We start from the raw sequence: 16,365 nt of genomic DNA, 5'->3' as shown, positions 1-16,365 counted from the left end.
TGTTCTCTATTTTAGCCAACATTTGGTATGGTCAATCTTTCTAATTTTAGACCTTCTAAAATGTATATGATGTATTATCTCACTGTGGTTTTAATATGCATTTCCCTAATGACTAATGGTGTTGAGTGTATTTTCATGAGCTTATTTGCCATCTGTTTCTTTTTTTTGATGGTCTGTTCAGATGTTTTGCTCATTTTAAAAATCAGATTGCTTTTGTAATACTGAGTTTTGAGTGTTCTTTGTATTCAGAACATAAGACGCTTATCACATGTATGATTTGTAGATACTTCCCCACAGTCTACAGGTTGTATTTTCATTCTCATAACAGTTTTTAAAGAGCAAATTAAAATTTTTTTAGTAAAGTCCAGTTTATCAACTTTTGTTATTGGTGGTCAATATAAGTAAATCGTATAACTTAAGGCCACAAAGATTTGCTCCTTTTTACTTCCTGGAATTGTATAGTTTTGGGCTTTATATTAGTCTGTGGTACATTTTGTGTTAATTTTTATATACGGTACAAGGTATGGATGGAAGTTAATGGTCTTACAAATAGATATTCAATAGTGCTGCAACATCTGTTGAAAACAGTGTCTGTGACTTTATGCCTTTGTGGAAAATCAGATAACTGAATATGTGTAAGTCTTTTTGGTACCGTCTCTTCAATTCCATTGTTTTCTTTGTCTGTCTCTACACCAATACCCTATTGTTCTCACTATTGTAATCTTACAATGAGTCTTGTAATCAGGTAATGTAAGTCTCTCAATTTTTTTTCTTTCTCAAAGTTGTTTTGACTATTCTAGCTTCTTTGAATTTACATTTCAATTTTACAATCACTTTGTCAGTTTCTACCAAAAAAAAAAAAAAGCCTGCTTGAACTTTAAATGATATTGCATTTAAGCTGCAGATGAATTTGAGGGAGCATTGAATTATTAACAATTTTGAGTCTTCCAATCCATAATCATTTTATATTTTTCCATATGATTAAGTCTTTCACGTTTTTTTGTTAGATTTATACATAAGTATTTATATATTTTTATGCTATTGTAAGAAGTATTTCTCAATTTCAATTTCTGCTTATCCATGGTTAAAATATAAAAATATAGTGAATATTTGTATGTTTACCTTGAATTCTGCAACTATGCTAAGCTCATGTAGTCTAGTTGCTTCTTTCTTTGTAAATTCTATTTCTGCAAAGATGATCATGTCATCTGTGAATAAAGGCAGCTTAAATGCTTCTTTCCTAATTTAGATGTAATTTCTTCTTTCCTTCTTCCTCCTGTTACCTTGGATTCCCTTGTAGCTCAGTCAGTAAAGAATCTGCCTGTAATGTAGGAGACCCAGGTTCAGTTCCTGAGTGGGAAAGATCCCCTGGAGAAGGAAATGGCAACCCACTCCAGTATGCTTGCCTGGAGAATCCTAAGGACAGAGAAGCCTGGTGGGCTACTGTCCAAAGAGTCACAAGAGTCGGACATGACTTAGTGACTAAACCACCACCACCTGTTGCCTTATTGCACTGGCTCAGACCTCTAGAACAATGTTGACTTAGAAATGCTGAAAAAAGACATGCCTTATTTCCAATCTTCGAAGAAAAATATTCTTTTCCATAGTTATTATTCTATTTCCACAGTTGTTAACTGTAGTATTTTGCTGTTTTTTGGTAGATGCTCCTACCAGTTTGAGGACATTCCCTTTTATTTCTAGTTTGTTGAGAGTTTTTATTATGAATTACCACTGTATTTTGTCAAATGCCTTTCTCATATCCGTTGAAGGAATAGTGTAGTTTTTCTCTTTTATTATGTTAATATGGTGAATTTTCTTGAAAGATTTCCAAATATTAGAGCAACCTTGTAATCCTGGGATAAATCTCATTTGATTATGATATACATATTATCTTCTCTATATAGTTCGGGATTCTACTAGCTAAAATGCAAGAATTTTTAAAAATCTGTATTCATGAGGGATATTGATCTATGCTTTGCTTTTCTTATAATATCTTTGTCTAGTTTTGGTATCAGAATAATTCTGTCCTCATGAAATAACTTGGAAGGTATTCCTTTCTCTTCAGTTTTATGGAAGAGTTTGTGTATAATTGATATTATTTCTTCCATAAATGTTTATTAGAGTTGACTACAGATGAAATTGGCTTGGCCTGAAATTTCCTTTGTGGGAAGGTTTGAAACCTCAAATAAAATTTATTTAGTAAATATAGGGTTATTCCAATTTTCTTTTTCTATTTCAGTGGCCTTTGGTAGTTTCTGTCCTTCAAGAAATGCATGTATTTCATCAAAATTATCTTTTTGGTATAAAGTTTGTCATGCTATTTTAATTATTTTAAAAGTATCTGTATAATATGTAGTGATATCACATCATTTCTCTCATTCCTGATAGTGGTAATTTGTGTCTTTTCCTTTTTTCCTCTTGTCAGTCTGGATAGAGATTTATCAATTTTGTTGATCTTTAAGTATACATTTTTGTATCACTGATTTTTCTCTATTTCTCTTATTTTAAGAAATGATCAATTTACTTTTTAAACTTTTTTCTTTTCTGCTTAAAACTTAGGTTTATTTTCTTTTGGGATTTTTATTCTTTTCTGCTATCGATGTTCAGTGCTTTTAGTTTTCCTCTAGGTTTTGCAGCTTCATTACATAACTGTTGATACAGTTTTTCATTTTCATTCCATTAAAAATATTTTCTAACTACATTTTTATTTATTTAGTTTTTTCTCTCTTTTTTTTTTCTAACTACATTTTGTATTTCTTCTTGATCCATGGGTTATTTAGGAGAATTTAGATTACAAATACTTGGGGATTTTCCATATATATATATATATGTTAGTGATTTCTAATTTAACTCCATTGTGGTCACACACAATGGAGTTGTGTGTTTGTGGTCACAAACATTGTATGTTTGAATCCTTTTAAATTTATTGAAACTTGTTTGATGTCCTATAACGTGGTCTACTTTGGTAAAGGTTCAGTGTGCTCATTTTGGACACTTTTCAATCAATATTTTTTCTTTTTGGCACGACTCTCTTATCCCCATCCTTTAGGAACTCCATTGACTAAACTATTTTAAGTTCTGATACTATCTCACAAGTTCTAAGACTTCACTCACTTTTTTCTTTTTAAATTAGGATTTAACTTTTCTTTCCTTTTGCTGAATGATTTACTTATTAGCTGTGCTAGGTCTTTGTTGCTTCGAGTGGGTGTTCTCTAGTTGCGGCGAGCAGGGGCTGCTCTTCGTTGAGGAGCGTGGGCCTCTCGTGGTAGCTTCTCTTGTCGTGGCGCGTAGGCTCCGGCGGCGTGGACTTGAGTAATTGCAGTGCACAAACTCTGTGGTCACGACATGTGGGCTCTAGAGTGTGGGCTTGGGAGTTGTGGCGCATGGGCTTAGTTGCTCTGTGGCGCTGGGATCTTCCTGGACCAGGGATTGAGCCTGTGTCCCTTGCATTGGCAGGCAGATACTTATCCACTGCTCCACCAGGGAAGTCCTTGTTTTTTCTTAAGGTCAGAATATTTCTGTTGATCCTTTTCCAAGTTCACCAGTTCTTTCTTTTGTCACTTCCATTTTGTTACGGTGCTTATCCCATTGTTAAAATACTTTTTTCTGCTCTAAAATTTCTACTTAAAGGTAGAAAGTATATATATGTGTGTGTGTATGTGTATGTATAAGTGTGTGCATATATTATATATATATGTGTGTAGGCTTCCCTCATAGCTCAGTTGGTAAAGAATCTGCCTGCAATGCAGGAGACCCTGGTTTGATTCCTGGATCTGGAATATCTGCTGGAAAAGGGATAGGCTACCCACTCCAGTATTCTGGCCTGGAGAATTCCATGGATTGTACAGTCCATGGGGTCACAAAGAGTGGGACACAACTGTCACTTTAACTTTCACTTATATGTGTGTGTGTATATATATATATTTTAATTCTGGGCTTCCAAATTGGCTCAAATGGTAAAGAATCTGCCTGCCAATGCAGGAGTTGTGGGAGATGTGGATTTAGTCCCTGGATTGGGAAGATCCCCTGGAGGAGGAAATGGCAACCCACTCCAGTATTTTTGCCTGAAGAAGCCCATGGACAGAGGAGCCTGGCGTGCTACAGTACATGAGGTTGCAGAGAGTCCGATAGTACTGAGCATGCACTTTACTGCATATATATTCTATTTCTCTGTTGAGATCATCTGTCCATTCATTTCAGGGGTGTTTATCTTGAGAATTATTATTTAATAGATGTTTATTTGAGCATTTTTATTTAATAGCTATTTAAATGTGTCTGATAGTATGGGTCAAGCATCTGGGTCATTTTGGGGTTGGCATATATCATTTCTCTTTTCTTATGGGTACTGTTTACATTTTCCTGGTTCTTTGTATGACAAGTAAGTTCAGACTATATTGTGCACGTTTTTAATATTACGTTGTAAGATCCTGGTCTTGTTAAAATCCCGTGGAGAATAGTGATTTGTTTGTCTCAACAGGCAACCAAGTCTGTTAGATTCAGATTGTGAATCCCTTCCGTTCTGTGGGCAGTGAACCTATTCTCAGTTCCATCTTCAAAACCTTTGTTATGCTGAACCACTTAAGGGTTGGTTTCAGACGGGCAGCAGTAATATGTGATGCCACTTCTCAAAGCTTTAGCTGTGCTTCTTTGGTTGTGTTCCACACATGTAACTTAGGATTGTCCTGGGATATGCGGTCAGTTCATCTCCAGAAGCAGAGGATTCCTTTCTCAGCTTTCTCCTCTTTGGAATTTCTCCCATGCTGCCTGGCTTCCTGGTTCTTCTGCCCAGAGATGGGGTTCTTCGAGAATGTCAGCCTGCCGCCTCGCCACACCATGTCCGTAAGTGGGATCCCCTTCAACACAAGTTGGCCAGAGAAAAGAGATGAAAAAATAACATGAATTTTCCCTCTCCTCCTAGTTCTTCTATTCAGATTTCTTCCCTTTTGGTTTTTAGGTATTTGTCCTGCACTGTCAGAGCTGTTGGGATTGGCATCAGGGCAGGGCTAGGAGAGCAAGGGGATATTTTAAAACTTTTCCCCATACTCTCTGGCTTACAAGGACCCATTTTCTTATTCCTCTGGCCAGGATGATGAATTTATTTCAGAATTTTTGCTGTCCATGTCTACTATGTAATTCCTTAATTCAGTCTGTCTGTGGGTCAACATCAGGAGTTAAAAGGCCAAAAAAACCCACCAAAAACAAAATCCAAACAAACCCCCAATGCCCCCCCTCCCCCAAAACTAAAACAAAGACTAGAACCTTACCTGTTGTATTGGTCTTTCTTCAAATTTCAGATTCCCTCTTCAGCCTACCAGCTGTTGTTTACTTTGCAAAGTCTTCAGGTAGTTGCTTCTTGGATTTCGCCCAGAGTTTTTTGCTGTAATTTATGAAAGAGAGTGAGAGGCCATAATGGGTTTGCTCCATTTTGGTTGAAAACTAGATTTTGTTCATTTTTAAAAATTCAGCCTTTTTTCTTTCCTATGTTTTGAAATTTTCAATTGTTGTGTCTTCTAGCTCGCTCATATTCTCTTCTGCAGTGTCTCATCTGATATTAGCCCCATCTAAGGCACCTTTCCCTCAAGCACTGTATATGCCATTGCTAGAAATTCTGTGGGGCTCCTGTATCCTCCACGTCCCTTCTAACCTGGGCCAGTCTTCTGTCTGCCTTCTTAAACATAGGTTAAGTATAGTTGTGATGACTAGTGTGATGCCTTGCTTTGTCATCTGTGTCTCTTGTGGGTTTCGTCGGGTTTAGAGACCAGAATCCGAATGTGGTGGTTACTCATAGCTTCTTGGCTCCTTCAGACAGAGCTAGGCAATGTTTTTCTTTCTAAGAAAAAATATATCATTGTTTATGCTGATTTGTCCAATTCAGATTTAGCCTTACAGAGCTTTTCTTTAACTTCTTTGTTTTTATACATTTTTTGATCTCTTTTATACTGAAAAATTTTATTTTTCTCTGCCTTAATTCAGTTTTTTTTGGTATGGATTGACTCTAGCAATGTAATGACTGAAAACAGTGTGAGATTTCTCACAGTTCTTTTTGTTCGCAAAGTATATCCAATTAAGATTTACCATCAAATTACTGTTTTCAGTTTATAATGTATATTCAACAGAGGATCTACCTTCAACTACTGTGCTTTCATATCTTTTAAAATAAATTCTATTTGTGTGGTTAAGCTACTAGCTCTAGATGGTTAATTTTATTTGCTAAATTTTGCTTTCACATTTTAAGAGTCCGCCTTTTAAGTTAATTTTGTTGTATAATTTTATAAAATATAGACATGGTTCTGGAGAAGGGATTGGATAACTACAGCCCATGGGCCCAATCTTGGCTACACTGTTTTTATATGGTCCTTGAGTTAAGAATGGTTTTTACACTTTTAAAGGACTGTAACACACACACACACACACACACAGTGTGCACCAGTGTCTAAATGTAGCTTCCAAACCCTAATGTATTTACTGTTTACCCCTCTGTAGAGATCCTCTGGGTTCTACCTCTGGCCCCGAATTCCCCAATCTGTTCTGTCCCCTTCAGAGGCAGCCTGACTGATTTATATCCTTACTTAGTTTCTGGTTTATTTTCTGCTGTTTTTGTGGAGGCGAATACAAACCTCTCATATTTCCTTTACGCCCTGTTTCCCTCTGCCTTTGCACTGAGCGGTGTGTCCGGGAAGCCAGCCTGCAGCAGGTGGGGACACGGGCCCCACTCTCTTTCTCAGCACTGCACATAGCATTCCAGAACGTGCCTGGACTGACATCTGTTTAACTGGCCCCTCTTTGTACATTTGGCTCAGATGGTAAGGAATCTGCCTACAGTGCAGGAGACATGGGTTCAATCCCTGGGTTGGGAAGGTCCCGTGGAGAAGGAGATGGCAGCCTCCTCCAGCGTTCTTGCTTGGAGAATCCGATGAGCAGAGGAGCCTGGCAGACTGGTCCGTGGGGTTGCAAAGAGTCTGACATGACTGGGTGACTGCACGTTTTGTGCATTTGAGTCATTTCTGCTTTTTTAATTTCCCAAGTGTTGCTGGTTTCGGCAGCCTCATGTTTCTGTTTTCTGGGACTTGCTGCTGTAACTTTGGGGTCGGTTCCTACAAGTCGGGGTGCTGGGTTATACATGTTGCTGAGTAACAAGGCATATGCCGTTTTGCTTGGCATCGCCCAATTCTCTCCGGAGGGACAGGACCATTTTACATTTCTGTCAGCAGTGTGTAGTGTAGCTAATGCCCCACAGCCACCTAACGGCGTGTGTTGTCGAACTTTGGGATCTTCTAATTTGATAAGAGATGATAGGAAAGGAAAGGGAAGTTGCTCAGTCATGCCCAACTCTTTGCGACCCCATGGACAGTAGCCTGCACCAAGCTCCTCCGTCCATGGGATTTTCTAGGCAAGAATACTGGAATGGGTTGCTCTTTCCTTCTCCAGGGAATCTTCCCGACCCAGGGACCGAACCCAGGTCTCCCGCATTGTAGACAGACACTTTACCGTCTGAGCCACCAGGGAACTCCAATAAGAGATGATATCTCCATGTAATTTAAAAATCTCATTTCTTATGAGGATTAAAGGACCAATTACATTCCCTCTGATATGAACTCTCAGTTCATTCCTCTTGCCACTATTGGTCTTTTTCATCAATTTTTAGAAACTGTATATTAGGGACTATTAGGGATCAGTTCAGTTCAGTCACTCAGTCGTGTCCGACTCTTTGCGACTCCATGAATCACAGCACGCCAGGCCTCCCTGTCCATCACCAACTCCCAGAGTTTATTCAGACTCATGCCCATCGAGTTGGTGATGCCGTCCAGCCATCTCATCCTCTGTCGTCCCCTTCTCCTCCTGCCCTCAATGCCTCCCAGCATCAGGGTCTTTTCCAATGAGTCAACTCTTCGTATGAGGTGGCCAAAGTGTTGGAGTTTCAGCTTCAGCATCAGTCCTTCCAAGGAACACCCAGGACTGATCTCCTTTAGAATGGACTGGTTGGATCTCCTTGCAGTCCAAGGGACTCTCAAGAGTCTTCTCCAACGCCACAGTTCAAAAGCATCAATTTTTCGGCACTCAGCTTTCTTCACAGTCCAACTCTCACATCCATACATGACCACTGGAAAAACCATAGTCTTGACTAGACGGACCTTTGTGATAGTGACCTATAAATTGGGGCTTCCCAGGTAGCTCAGTGGTTAAGAATCTGCCTGCAATGCAGGAGACACAGGTTCTATTCCTGGGTCAGGAAGATCTCCTGGAGGAGGAAATGGCAACCCACTCTGGTACTCCTGCTTAGAGAATTCCATGGACAGAGGAGCCTGGTGGGCTATAGTCCATGAGGTCGCAAGGAGTTGGACACGACTTAGCAACTTAGCAACAAGATTTACAGGATGAGACCTGTAAATCTCAAGTGTCTTTCCCATCTGTCTTTTTTACTTCTCTTAATTATTTACTTGTTTCTTATGCCATGCAGTAGTGTTTAGTATTGTTATTACTATTATTTTCATGTACTCAGATTTGCCATCTTTTCTCTTGGTGCTCTGGCCTTGGAGCGCTAGCCAGGAAAGTTTCCCTAGTCTCAGGTTGTAGAAAAATTTAACCATACTCTCTTCTAATATTTGTGTAATTTCTTTTTGTTTTTAATAGAAATTTCTGATTTTAAAAAAATTACCCACAGAGCACTTTTGGTGTATACTGTCCTCTGTGACCAGCTACTTTCCCTTGTCTGATTTTAAGCCACGGAAAGGGCTGTGCTCAACTCCCCAGCGTGCCTTTGTGCAGAGACTCATCTCGTCTTTGAACCCGAAGAGACCAATATGTTTATTTTCAAGGGGAAGGAACTGAGATTTGTGGAGGAGGGACTTGTCCAAGGACCCGCAGCCCCATCCCAGGGACGAGCTCTGGCTGGCCTGGGAAGAGGATTATGGTCAGCTGCTGTGTGTCGGCAGCTTGGCCAGGCCTGTCACCGTCCTTCACTCCCGAGCCATCGGGCCTGCTGGTTAGTCCCACCTTGCAGGTGTGGAGACTGAGGCGCGGAGAGGTGGGTTGCCTGCCCTGGACCAGGCAGCCAGATGGGCCATCACGCTCAGACACCCGGGCGTCTGCCCGAGAGCTTGGCCCTCCCACCTCCAGATGTCTGGCCATGCCGTGCATGCACTGAGTGTCACCCCACCCCCCTGCCACGGCCTCAGAGGTCCTTGGAGGTTGAGGTGTCCTTGTCTCCATGGCAAGGGCCGTGGAGGGGCCCACGATGGACTTCGTGATGCCCAAGGGTCGGCATGCTCCTGGCAGCTGGAGGCCACAGGTCGCTGCTTTTCAAGTTGTCCATTTGCATAGCTGCTCACTCACTTATCCTTCATTCAGCACACCTTACTGCCGCCTGCAGTGGGCAGACCCAGCCCTGGCCAAGGGTGACCGGACAGACAGGCAGGAGCACAGCGTCCTGCGCGGTGGGCAGGTGGCCTCGGCCGTCCCGTGGGGCCCAGAGCAGCGGCTCCCTCGCTGTCCCTGCGGGCCTGGGTGGGAGGAGGGGGGCTGGCTTCCCCAGCCCTTCCTTTCCCCGGGATCCTGCGCTGAGTAGAAGCTTGTTGTTCAGGCCAGTCCCCAGGTGGTGATGATTTGAAACCAGACGCGGTGAGGGCAGGACTGCCCTGGGCACACAGTGAGTCAGCAGGCCGGACTGGAGCCTCGCCTGCCCCTGCCCAAACCCCACACACCTTGGATGTGTCAGGGGCCCCGGGAAGGGAAAGCTGAGCCTTCAGATGAATCCAGAGCAGCCCAGTTACCCAGGATTGTCTGCTGGGTCAAGCAGACTTTTTAAAGGGTTATCAGGCGGTTTTCATTGCACTGAATGTGTCTTGATCACGTCTTTTCTCCCGGAGCCGTAGCCTCTTGGCCAAGTGTCTCCAACTGTCTGCTGATGGAGGCCCGGGTTGCCAGAAGAGTCTGAGCGAGGCTCCCCTCTGGATCCAGCTAGTTAGGCCCGTGTAGCGCCATCCCTCGTCCCTGGGACTGGACGAACCAGCTGTCGGTGTAATTAAGTTCGCCATAAAACCCACCAACTAGATGCACAAATGACTTCCCTGCTCTTTCCCGGGGCAGGAGCAGTTGGGAAGGCAAGTCAATCATGTTCCGCAGCGATCACTCCAAAGGTCAGCCTTCCACTTACAGCAGTGTTACTGGCAGGGATCGCCCATAACACGGCTGGTTTCCGGCCGTTTGATTTTACGACGCCCTAATGAATTGGGCCATTTCCATGCATTCTCAGGAAGTGTACAGAGCAAGGGTTTTTATTCTCCTGGGAAAGTTTGTCTTGGGGAGACAAGGTGGCGTGTTGGTGGGCACGCAGGTAGTTCTGCCAGGGTTGGGTCGAGTACCCTGGCACTTCCCTCCTCCCGGCTTCCGCGCCGCCCTCTGGGAGAATTATCTGATGCTGGAGCTCCAGGGGCGGTCCTCTTCTCCCGTCCTTTCCTGGGTCAGTTTCCTGAGTGCGTGTGGGGACTGAGGTGCCGCTGCTGGAGGCAGCCGCACAGTCTGGCCTGGGTTCCGAAGCCTGTATGGTACCCTCTCTTTTCTGCCCCTGGACCACCTCTCAGGCTCCAGGGGGCCCACCCAGAAACCACGCTCACTGGGAAATGCTTCTGAAGAGGCTCAGAGAAGGCACTTATTGGTTGCCCACCCTCCTCCCAGGAATTTGTCCCAGCATTTACCGAGACAGGACTTGGCCAGCAGGAGACCTGGCTGGGAGCCCCCCTGGGAAGCACCACGCCCTGGCCCTGCACCCTTGAGCAAATGGCTGCATCTTTCTGTGCCTCAGTGTTCCTCATCTGGAGAATGGGTCTCAAAATACCCCTCTGTCTAAACTGGATTTATGGAGTGCTGCATTTAATGTGAATTTGACTTATATATGTTTGAAAGAGGATGCTACGATGTCTAGGTCTGCAGTATTTGCAAGATTTTAAATTTCAGTTTTTGAAATATGTGTCAAGACAGCTCGTTTCCCAACCGGCGGCTGAGGTGCCGGAGAGCTTGTGTTTGTACTGTGGCCACATGGTGGCGCCCTGGGAGCTGGTAAACAGGCCGCGAGGCCTGGCAGGCGGGCCCAAGGCGCTGTGCCCACAGCCTGTTGCTCACTATTGCAATTTAAAGTCATCCTGGAGTTTGTTACACGGAGGTACTTGTTGACCCTGGTGCTGGGAACCCCACCCTGCTCCTAACCAGCCTACTTGTTGTAGAATGGAATGTTCACGTGATGAAACGCTCTGAAGAAAGCCGAACAATGGCTTGATGCTAAATTGCGTTAGTTTAGAGATGGAAGAGTATGGAATGTTGGCAATGATGTAAGAAAGAAAGCGTGTCTTTAAAGCTAGCTAACGTACTGTGATTCTGGCTCCGTGAGCTGGAGACGGCTGGCTCCCACGTCGCAGGTACCACTCCAGGGACTACAGGCCGAGGCTTTGAAAGCTGTGAATTATGGGACTCTTCAGAAGCAAGAGCCTTGCACAGAATATGGCCCGGGTATTGGTGGGCATCGCATGATGGTTCCCTTATGTGCCCTTGGCCAGGCGTGGGCCCTCCCTAAGCTCTGCTGCATCGGCCCCCGCTGCTCCCTAGGGGACCCGTCAGGAGGCTGGGGGGCATCTCCTTGCCTCCCTGGGCCCATGTGCCAGCGGGTGTGGGGAGGGCGTGGGCGTGGAGGACATCCACGGGGAGAGGAAAGGCCGTGGCGGGTGTCAGGGAGCGGGGCCCGAGGGAGGCAGACGTGTGCCTCTTGGGGGGCGGGAGGCCCCGGAGGTCTCCCTCCAGCAGCCCCACCCCCACGCTTGGGCTGCTCGTCCTGGCGGCGGTGGGTGGGGCGCACATTTTCCCACACTGCCCTCCCAGACCCTTCTGTCCACACGTGGTCAGTGCCCTCCTTGGCCCTGCCCCTGGGCTCTGGGGGCCCCACCATGACGGGTGCCCGCTCTTGCAGGTGGTAAGAAGCTACAAGGCCACCATCCAGCAGACCTTGGACATCCTCTTCCTCCGGGAAGGCTCCGAGTTTCTGAGCAGCACAGATGCTTCAAGCCGGGACTCTGCCGACCGCACCATCATTGCCTGGGATTTCCAGAGCTCTGCCAAGATCTCCAACCAGATCTTCCATGTGAGAAACCCCACTGGGCATTGGTTTCAGGTTACGCCCCAGGGTGCATCCGTGTAGCCCCTAGTCTGTCTGGGGTCCCAGGTTGAGTCCTGCGGAGGTGGTCCAGCCAGAAGGAGCTTAGGAGGCAGAGGCCTGCCTGAAGTCTGTAGGGTTGGGAGAGGCAACATGCAGGTCCGGGCCTGCCCGGAGTACCTTCCATGGGCTCCCGGATCGGGGTGACTCCCTCGCAGTCCTCTCACTCGCTCTCTGCCCAGCACAGCCATGCCATGGGGTAAGGGTGTGGGAGGCAGCCTCATTCACATCCACAGGAAAGTGGCCCTCCACCCCAAGACAACCCTACTCTAACCCGCCACCACCCCAGGCAGCCTGCGGGTCCACCTTGCCCCTTGCTCAGTAGCTTTGGCAGGGGCTGTGACTCAAGGGTTGGAGCCCACACCCTGAAGGTAGACCACCTGCATGTGTTAAATTCCTGCATCCACCACCTGCAAGCAGGGACCCAGGCCCCATAGTTACCCTCTTTGATTCTCGTTTTTTTTCTCTTAGAAAGCTGAGGATGAGAATATTTCTTGCCTCATAGTGTGGTTTTGAGAATTAAAAGATGAAGATACTTAGTCTAGCACAGTGCCAGCTGGAGGGAGTTCTCAATAAATGCATTACCTGTTATCACCATCACTGCACCATCACTGTCATCACCACCTCACCACCATCCACCATCACCACCATCAATGCCACCATTCACCATCACTGCACCATCACCACCACCATCACCATCTCCACTCTTATCACATCCCCACCATCATCACCATCACTGTCATCACCATCATCATTATCATCACCACCACCATCAGAACCATCATCCCAACCATCTCCACCATCATCACCACCATCCTCCATCACCACCATCAATACCACCATCATCACTATCACCACCATCATCACCATCAATACCACCATCATCACTATCACCACCATCATCACCATCAGTCATCACCACCGTCATCACCATCTCCACTATTACTACCATCACCAACATCACCACCACCATCATCGTCATCATCACACCATCATCCCAACCATCACCACCATCATCACCACCATCCACCATCACCACCATCATCACCATTCCCACCATCATCACCATCCCCATCCCCATCACTACCATCACTATCATCAGTACCATCCCCACCATCGTCATCATCACCTCTGTACCATCTCCATCACCATCACCACCATCATCACCATCAGTCATCACCACCATCATCACCACTATCACTCCCATCACCAACATCACCACCATCATCATTGTTGTCATCATCACCACCCTCCTTATCACCATCACTGCTTTTACCATCATCACTGTCATCACGATCACCACCATCATCACCATTATTGTCATTACCACCACCATCATCTTTTAAGATTTCAAGTTAGCTATGGCTAATCTCTTTGATGCTGTCACTCAGAATTTAAAAATATATATCAGGTGTATGTTGGAGTAGGCAATGGCAACCCACTCCAGTATTCTTGCCTGGAAGAATTCCGTGGACAGAGGAGCCTGGCGGAGTACAGTGCCTGGGGTCACAGAGAGTCGGACATGACTGGGCACTCAGCAGCAGCAGCAGCAGCAGGTGTCCACATACACCATTTCCCTCTCCCTGGTTTTTTTTTCCCCTTGTTCTTAGAGGATTCTAAGTAGCCCTGAACAAACCTGCCTCTAGACCTTCACTTTAGAGGTCTAGTTCAACCCCCTGAGAAAGGCAAGCCCTGGGAGGGGGCTGGAGGGGTGTGTCTGGCCCCTGGGGCATCCTGCCTCCGCTGGCCCCGCAGAGATCAGGGAAGCGAGTGAGGTGGATGAAAGTGCTGTGTGCCCGAGCCGCCAGCCCTCCTAGAGTCACACCTCCTCGCCCTGCGTGCCGGTGAGCAGGCACTTCGCCTGGAGCCTCACGCCAGGAGCTCATTATCAGGTCGCCGTGCGCCTCCAGCAGCATATTAGTCTGCGGTTCCAACTACTGCCAGTGTCGCCCTGTGAATTTGGGCTCATTTAGAGGCTGTGGCTTCAGGACATCACTTAGAACATGGAAGGACAGGTGCAGTGCAGAAGGGAGCTTTTAGGGGTGTTTCTGTGTGACTCAGTCCATTAAGCAGCGAGATCTCTCTGCTTGGAACCCTGTGTGCACGCGTTTATCTCCGCACTTGGCCGGTCACCTCCTTACTCATTGTGTGTTCTGGTGGCTGTGGACCCTAGGCTGGGCTGAGGCTCCCCGATGGCTCACTGTGCAGGTGGGGAGATGGGCATGTGGATTTGTTTTCTGTTGCTTTGTAACAAATTACAAAGTAACTTAAGTCCAGTGACTTAAACCAATAGGAGTGTGTCCTTTTAGTGACGGAGGCCGGAAGTTTGTAAAAAGTATCCTGGGGCTGAAATCAAGGTGCTTGCGGGGCCTCTGTCATCTGTCCTTTGCTCCTTCCGGCTTCTGGAGGCAGCTGGTGACCCTTGGCTTGTGCTGCGTCCCTGCAGCCCGCACGCCAGCATCCTCAGATCTCTCTCTCTGCTCTGTCTTCACGTCCCCTCTGCTGTGTGTCTGGTCTCACTCTGCCTCCCTTTTCTATGGATGCTTGTGACTGCATTTAGGGCAGTAATGTAGGGTCACCTCCTCATCTCAAGATCCTTAAGTTAATCCCTGCAAAGATCCCCCTGCTTTTTTAAAAAATCCAGATGGTGACACAGGTCCCAGGAATTCGGACATAGAAGTCTTTGGGGGGATATGTTTCAGTTCACACCAAGGCCCAGGAGGCAAGGAGTGTACGGACCCCTAGAAGCTGGAAAAGACAAGGGAACAGATTCCTCCCAGAGACCCCAGAAGGAGCAGAGCCCGCTGGCATCTTGATTTTAGCCCAGGGAGACCATGTCAGATTTTTGACATCTAGAAGCATAAGATAATAAATGTGCTTTTAGCCACAAAATTAGAGGCATTTTGTTACAGCAGCCACAGGAAGCTTGCAGACCCCTGAGCTGAGGTCTGGGTGTGGGGGGGGCTCGAGGCCCCAGGAACAGAGGGTGTGTGGCGGGCCCGTCAGAGGCAGGAGCCCGCTGGGGAGCCTGCTCCACTGTGTCTGTGCCCTGCTGTCTCTCAGGAGAGGTACACCTGCCCCAGCCTCACCTTACATCCGCGGGAGCCTGTGTTCCTGGCGCAGACCAACGGGAACTACCTGGCCCTGTTCTCCGCCGTGTGGCCCTACCGGATGAGCAGAAGGCGGCGCTACGAAGGGCACAAGGTACCCCGTCTCGTCCCGTCCCCCCGGGGGTGGGGAGTTGTCCCATGACCACACCGGCAAGGGCCTTGCAGTCCCCAAGAGCACGGACCCTCCGTCCGGGCAACCTGTGCTTTCTGTTTCCTGGGTGACCCCATACCGTGTGACCTGATGTCCCATCAAGGCCCCGGGCCACATCTGGCCCTTCCCTGGGCCCCAGCTGCCAGACAGGGCCGGTCTCCTTGACTTGTTGGCTCACGTGGCCCTGGGGCTGGGGGCCTCTTTCCATCGGCCTCTCTTCCCTGCAGGCCGCCCCAAGGCACAGGCACCAGGGACCCCCTGCCTGTCCCCGTGCCACAGCTGTGCTCTCTGGACCCACAAGAGCCACCTGGGGACACGGCCCCGGCTCACGGCAGGTGCTCGGCCTTCGGCCCCGGGCCCGGCCGCTCCTCCGTGGGAAGGGCCGCGGGGCCGCGTGCGCTGAGCCGCGCGGTCACTCAGCTGGTTGCTCACCCTCCACAGGTGGAAGGCTACTCGGTGGGCTGCGAGTGCTCCCCGGATGGTGACCTGCTGCTGACGGGCAGCGCCGACGGCCGGATCCTGGTGTACAGCTTCCGCACCGCCAGCCGCGCCCGCACGCTGCACGGGCACACGCAGGCCTGCGTGGGCGCCACCTTCCACCCTGTGCTGCCCTCCACGCTCGCCACCTGCTCCTGGGAGGGCGACGTCAAGATCTGGCACTGAGCCTCGCGGCGTGGAAGCTTCCCGATGCCGGCCGGGCGGGCGGGCGTGTGCGATGAGGACAGCCTGAGGTTGGCTTCAGGGCCAGGCTCGGCTGGATGCCCCTTCCCCATCCTCCGAGCCTCAGTGTCCTCATCTGTAAAGTGGGAATGAAAACCTTGTGTCTCAGGGTTCCGAGGACTATGTGTTAGCAAAAGCACCTGGCAGGTTGCTGGCGATGCTCAATAAACATGAGTGTTTTGCCA

At 47.5% G+C, this 16,365-nt stretch overlaps 1 protein-coding gene across 4 annotated transcripts in view; it reads left to right on the top strand.

The window, feature by feature from the left end:
- WDR25 (WD repeat domain 25) overlaps window positions 1-16,365 on the top strand; it is a 137,393-nt gene extending 121,028 nt beyond the window's left edge. For all 4 annotated transcript variants that reach the window (XM_020913543.2, XM_020913542.2, XM_070477834.1 and 1 more), the window contains exons 5-7: window positions 11,957-12,127; window positions 15,263-15,403; window positions 15,902-16,365. In XM_020913543.2, the coding sequence (XP_020769202.2) occupies window positions 11,957-12,127; window positions 15,263-15,403; window positions 15,902-16,123 (534 nt within the window). In that variant the 3' untranslated portion in view covers window positions 16,124-16,365. The remainder of the gene's footprint in view (window positions 1-11,956; window positions 12,128-15,262; window positions 15,404-15,901) is intronic.

The sequence above is a fragment of the Odocoileus virginianus genome, chromosome 16, assembly GCF_023699985.2.
Source record: "Odocoileus virginianus isolate 20LAN1187 ecotype Illinois chromosome 16, Ovbor_1.2, whole genome shotgun sequence".
NCBI classification, from domain to species: Eukaryota; Metazoa; Chordata; class Mammalia; order Artiodactyla; family Cervidae; genus Odocoileus; species Odocoileus virginianus.
Note: the sequence above shows the minus strand (reverse complement) of the source record. Positions and strands in the feature narration are given on the sequence as shown.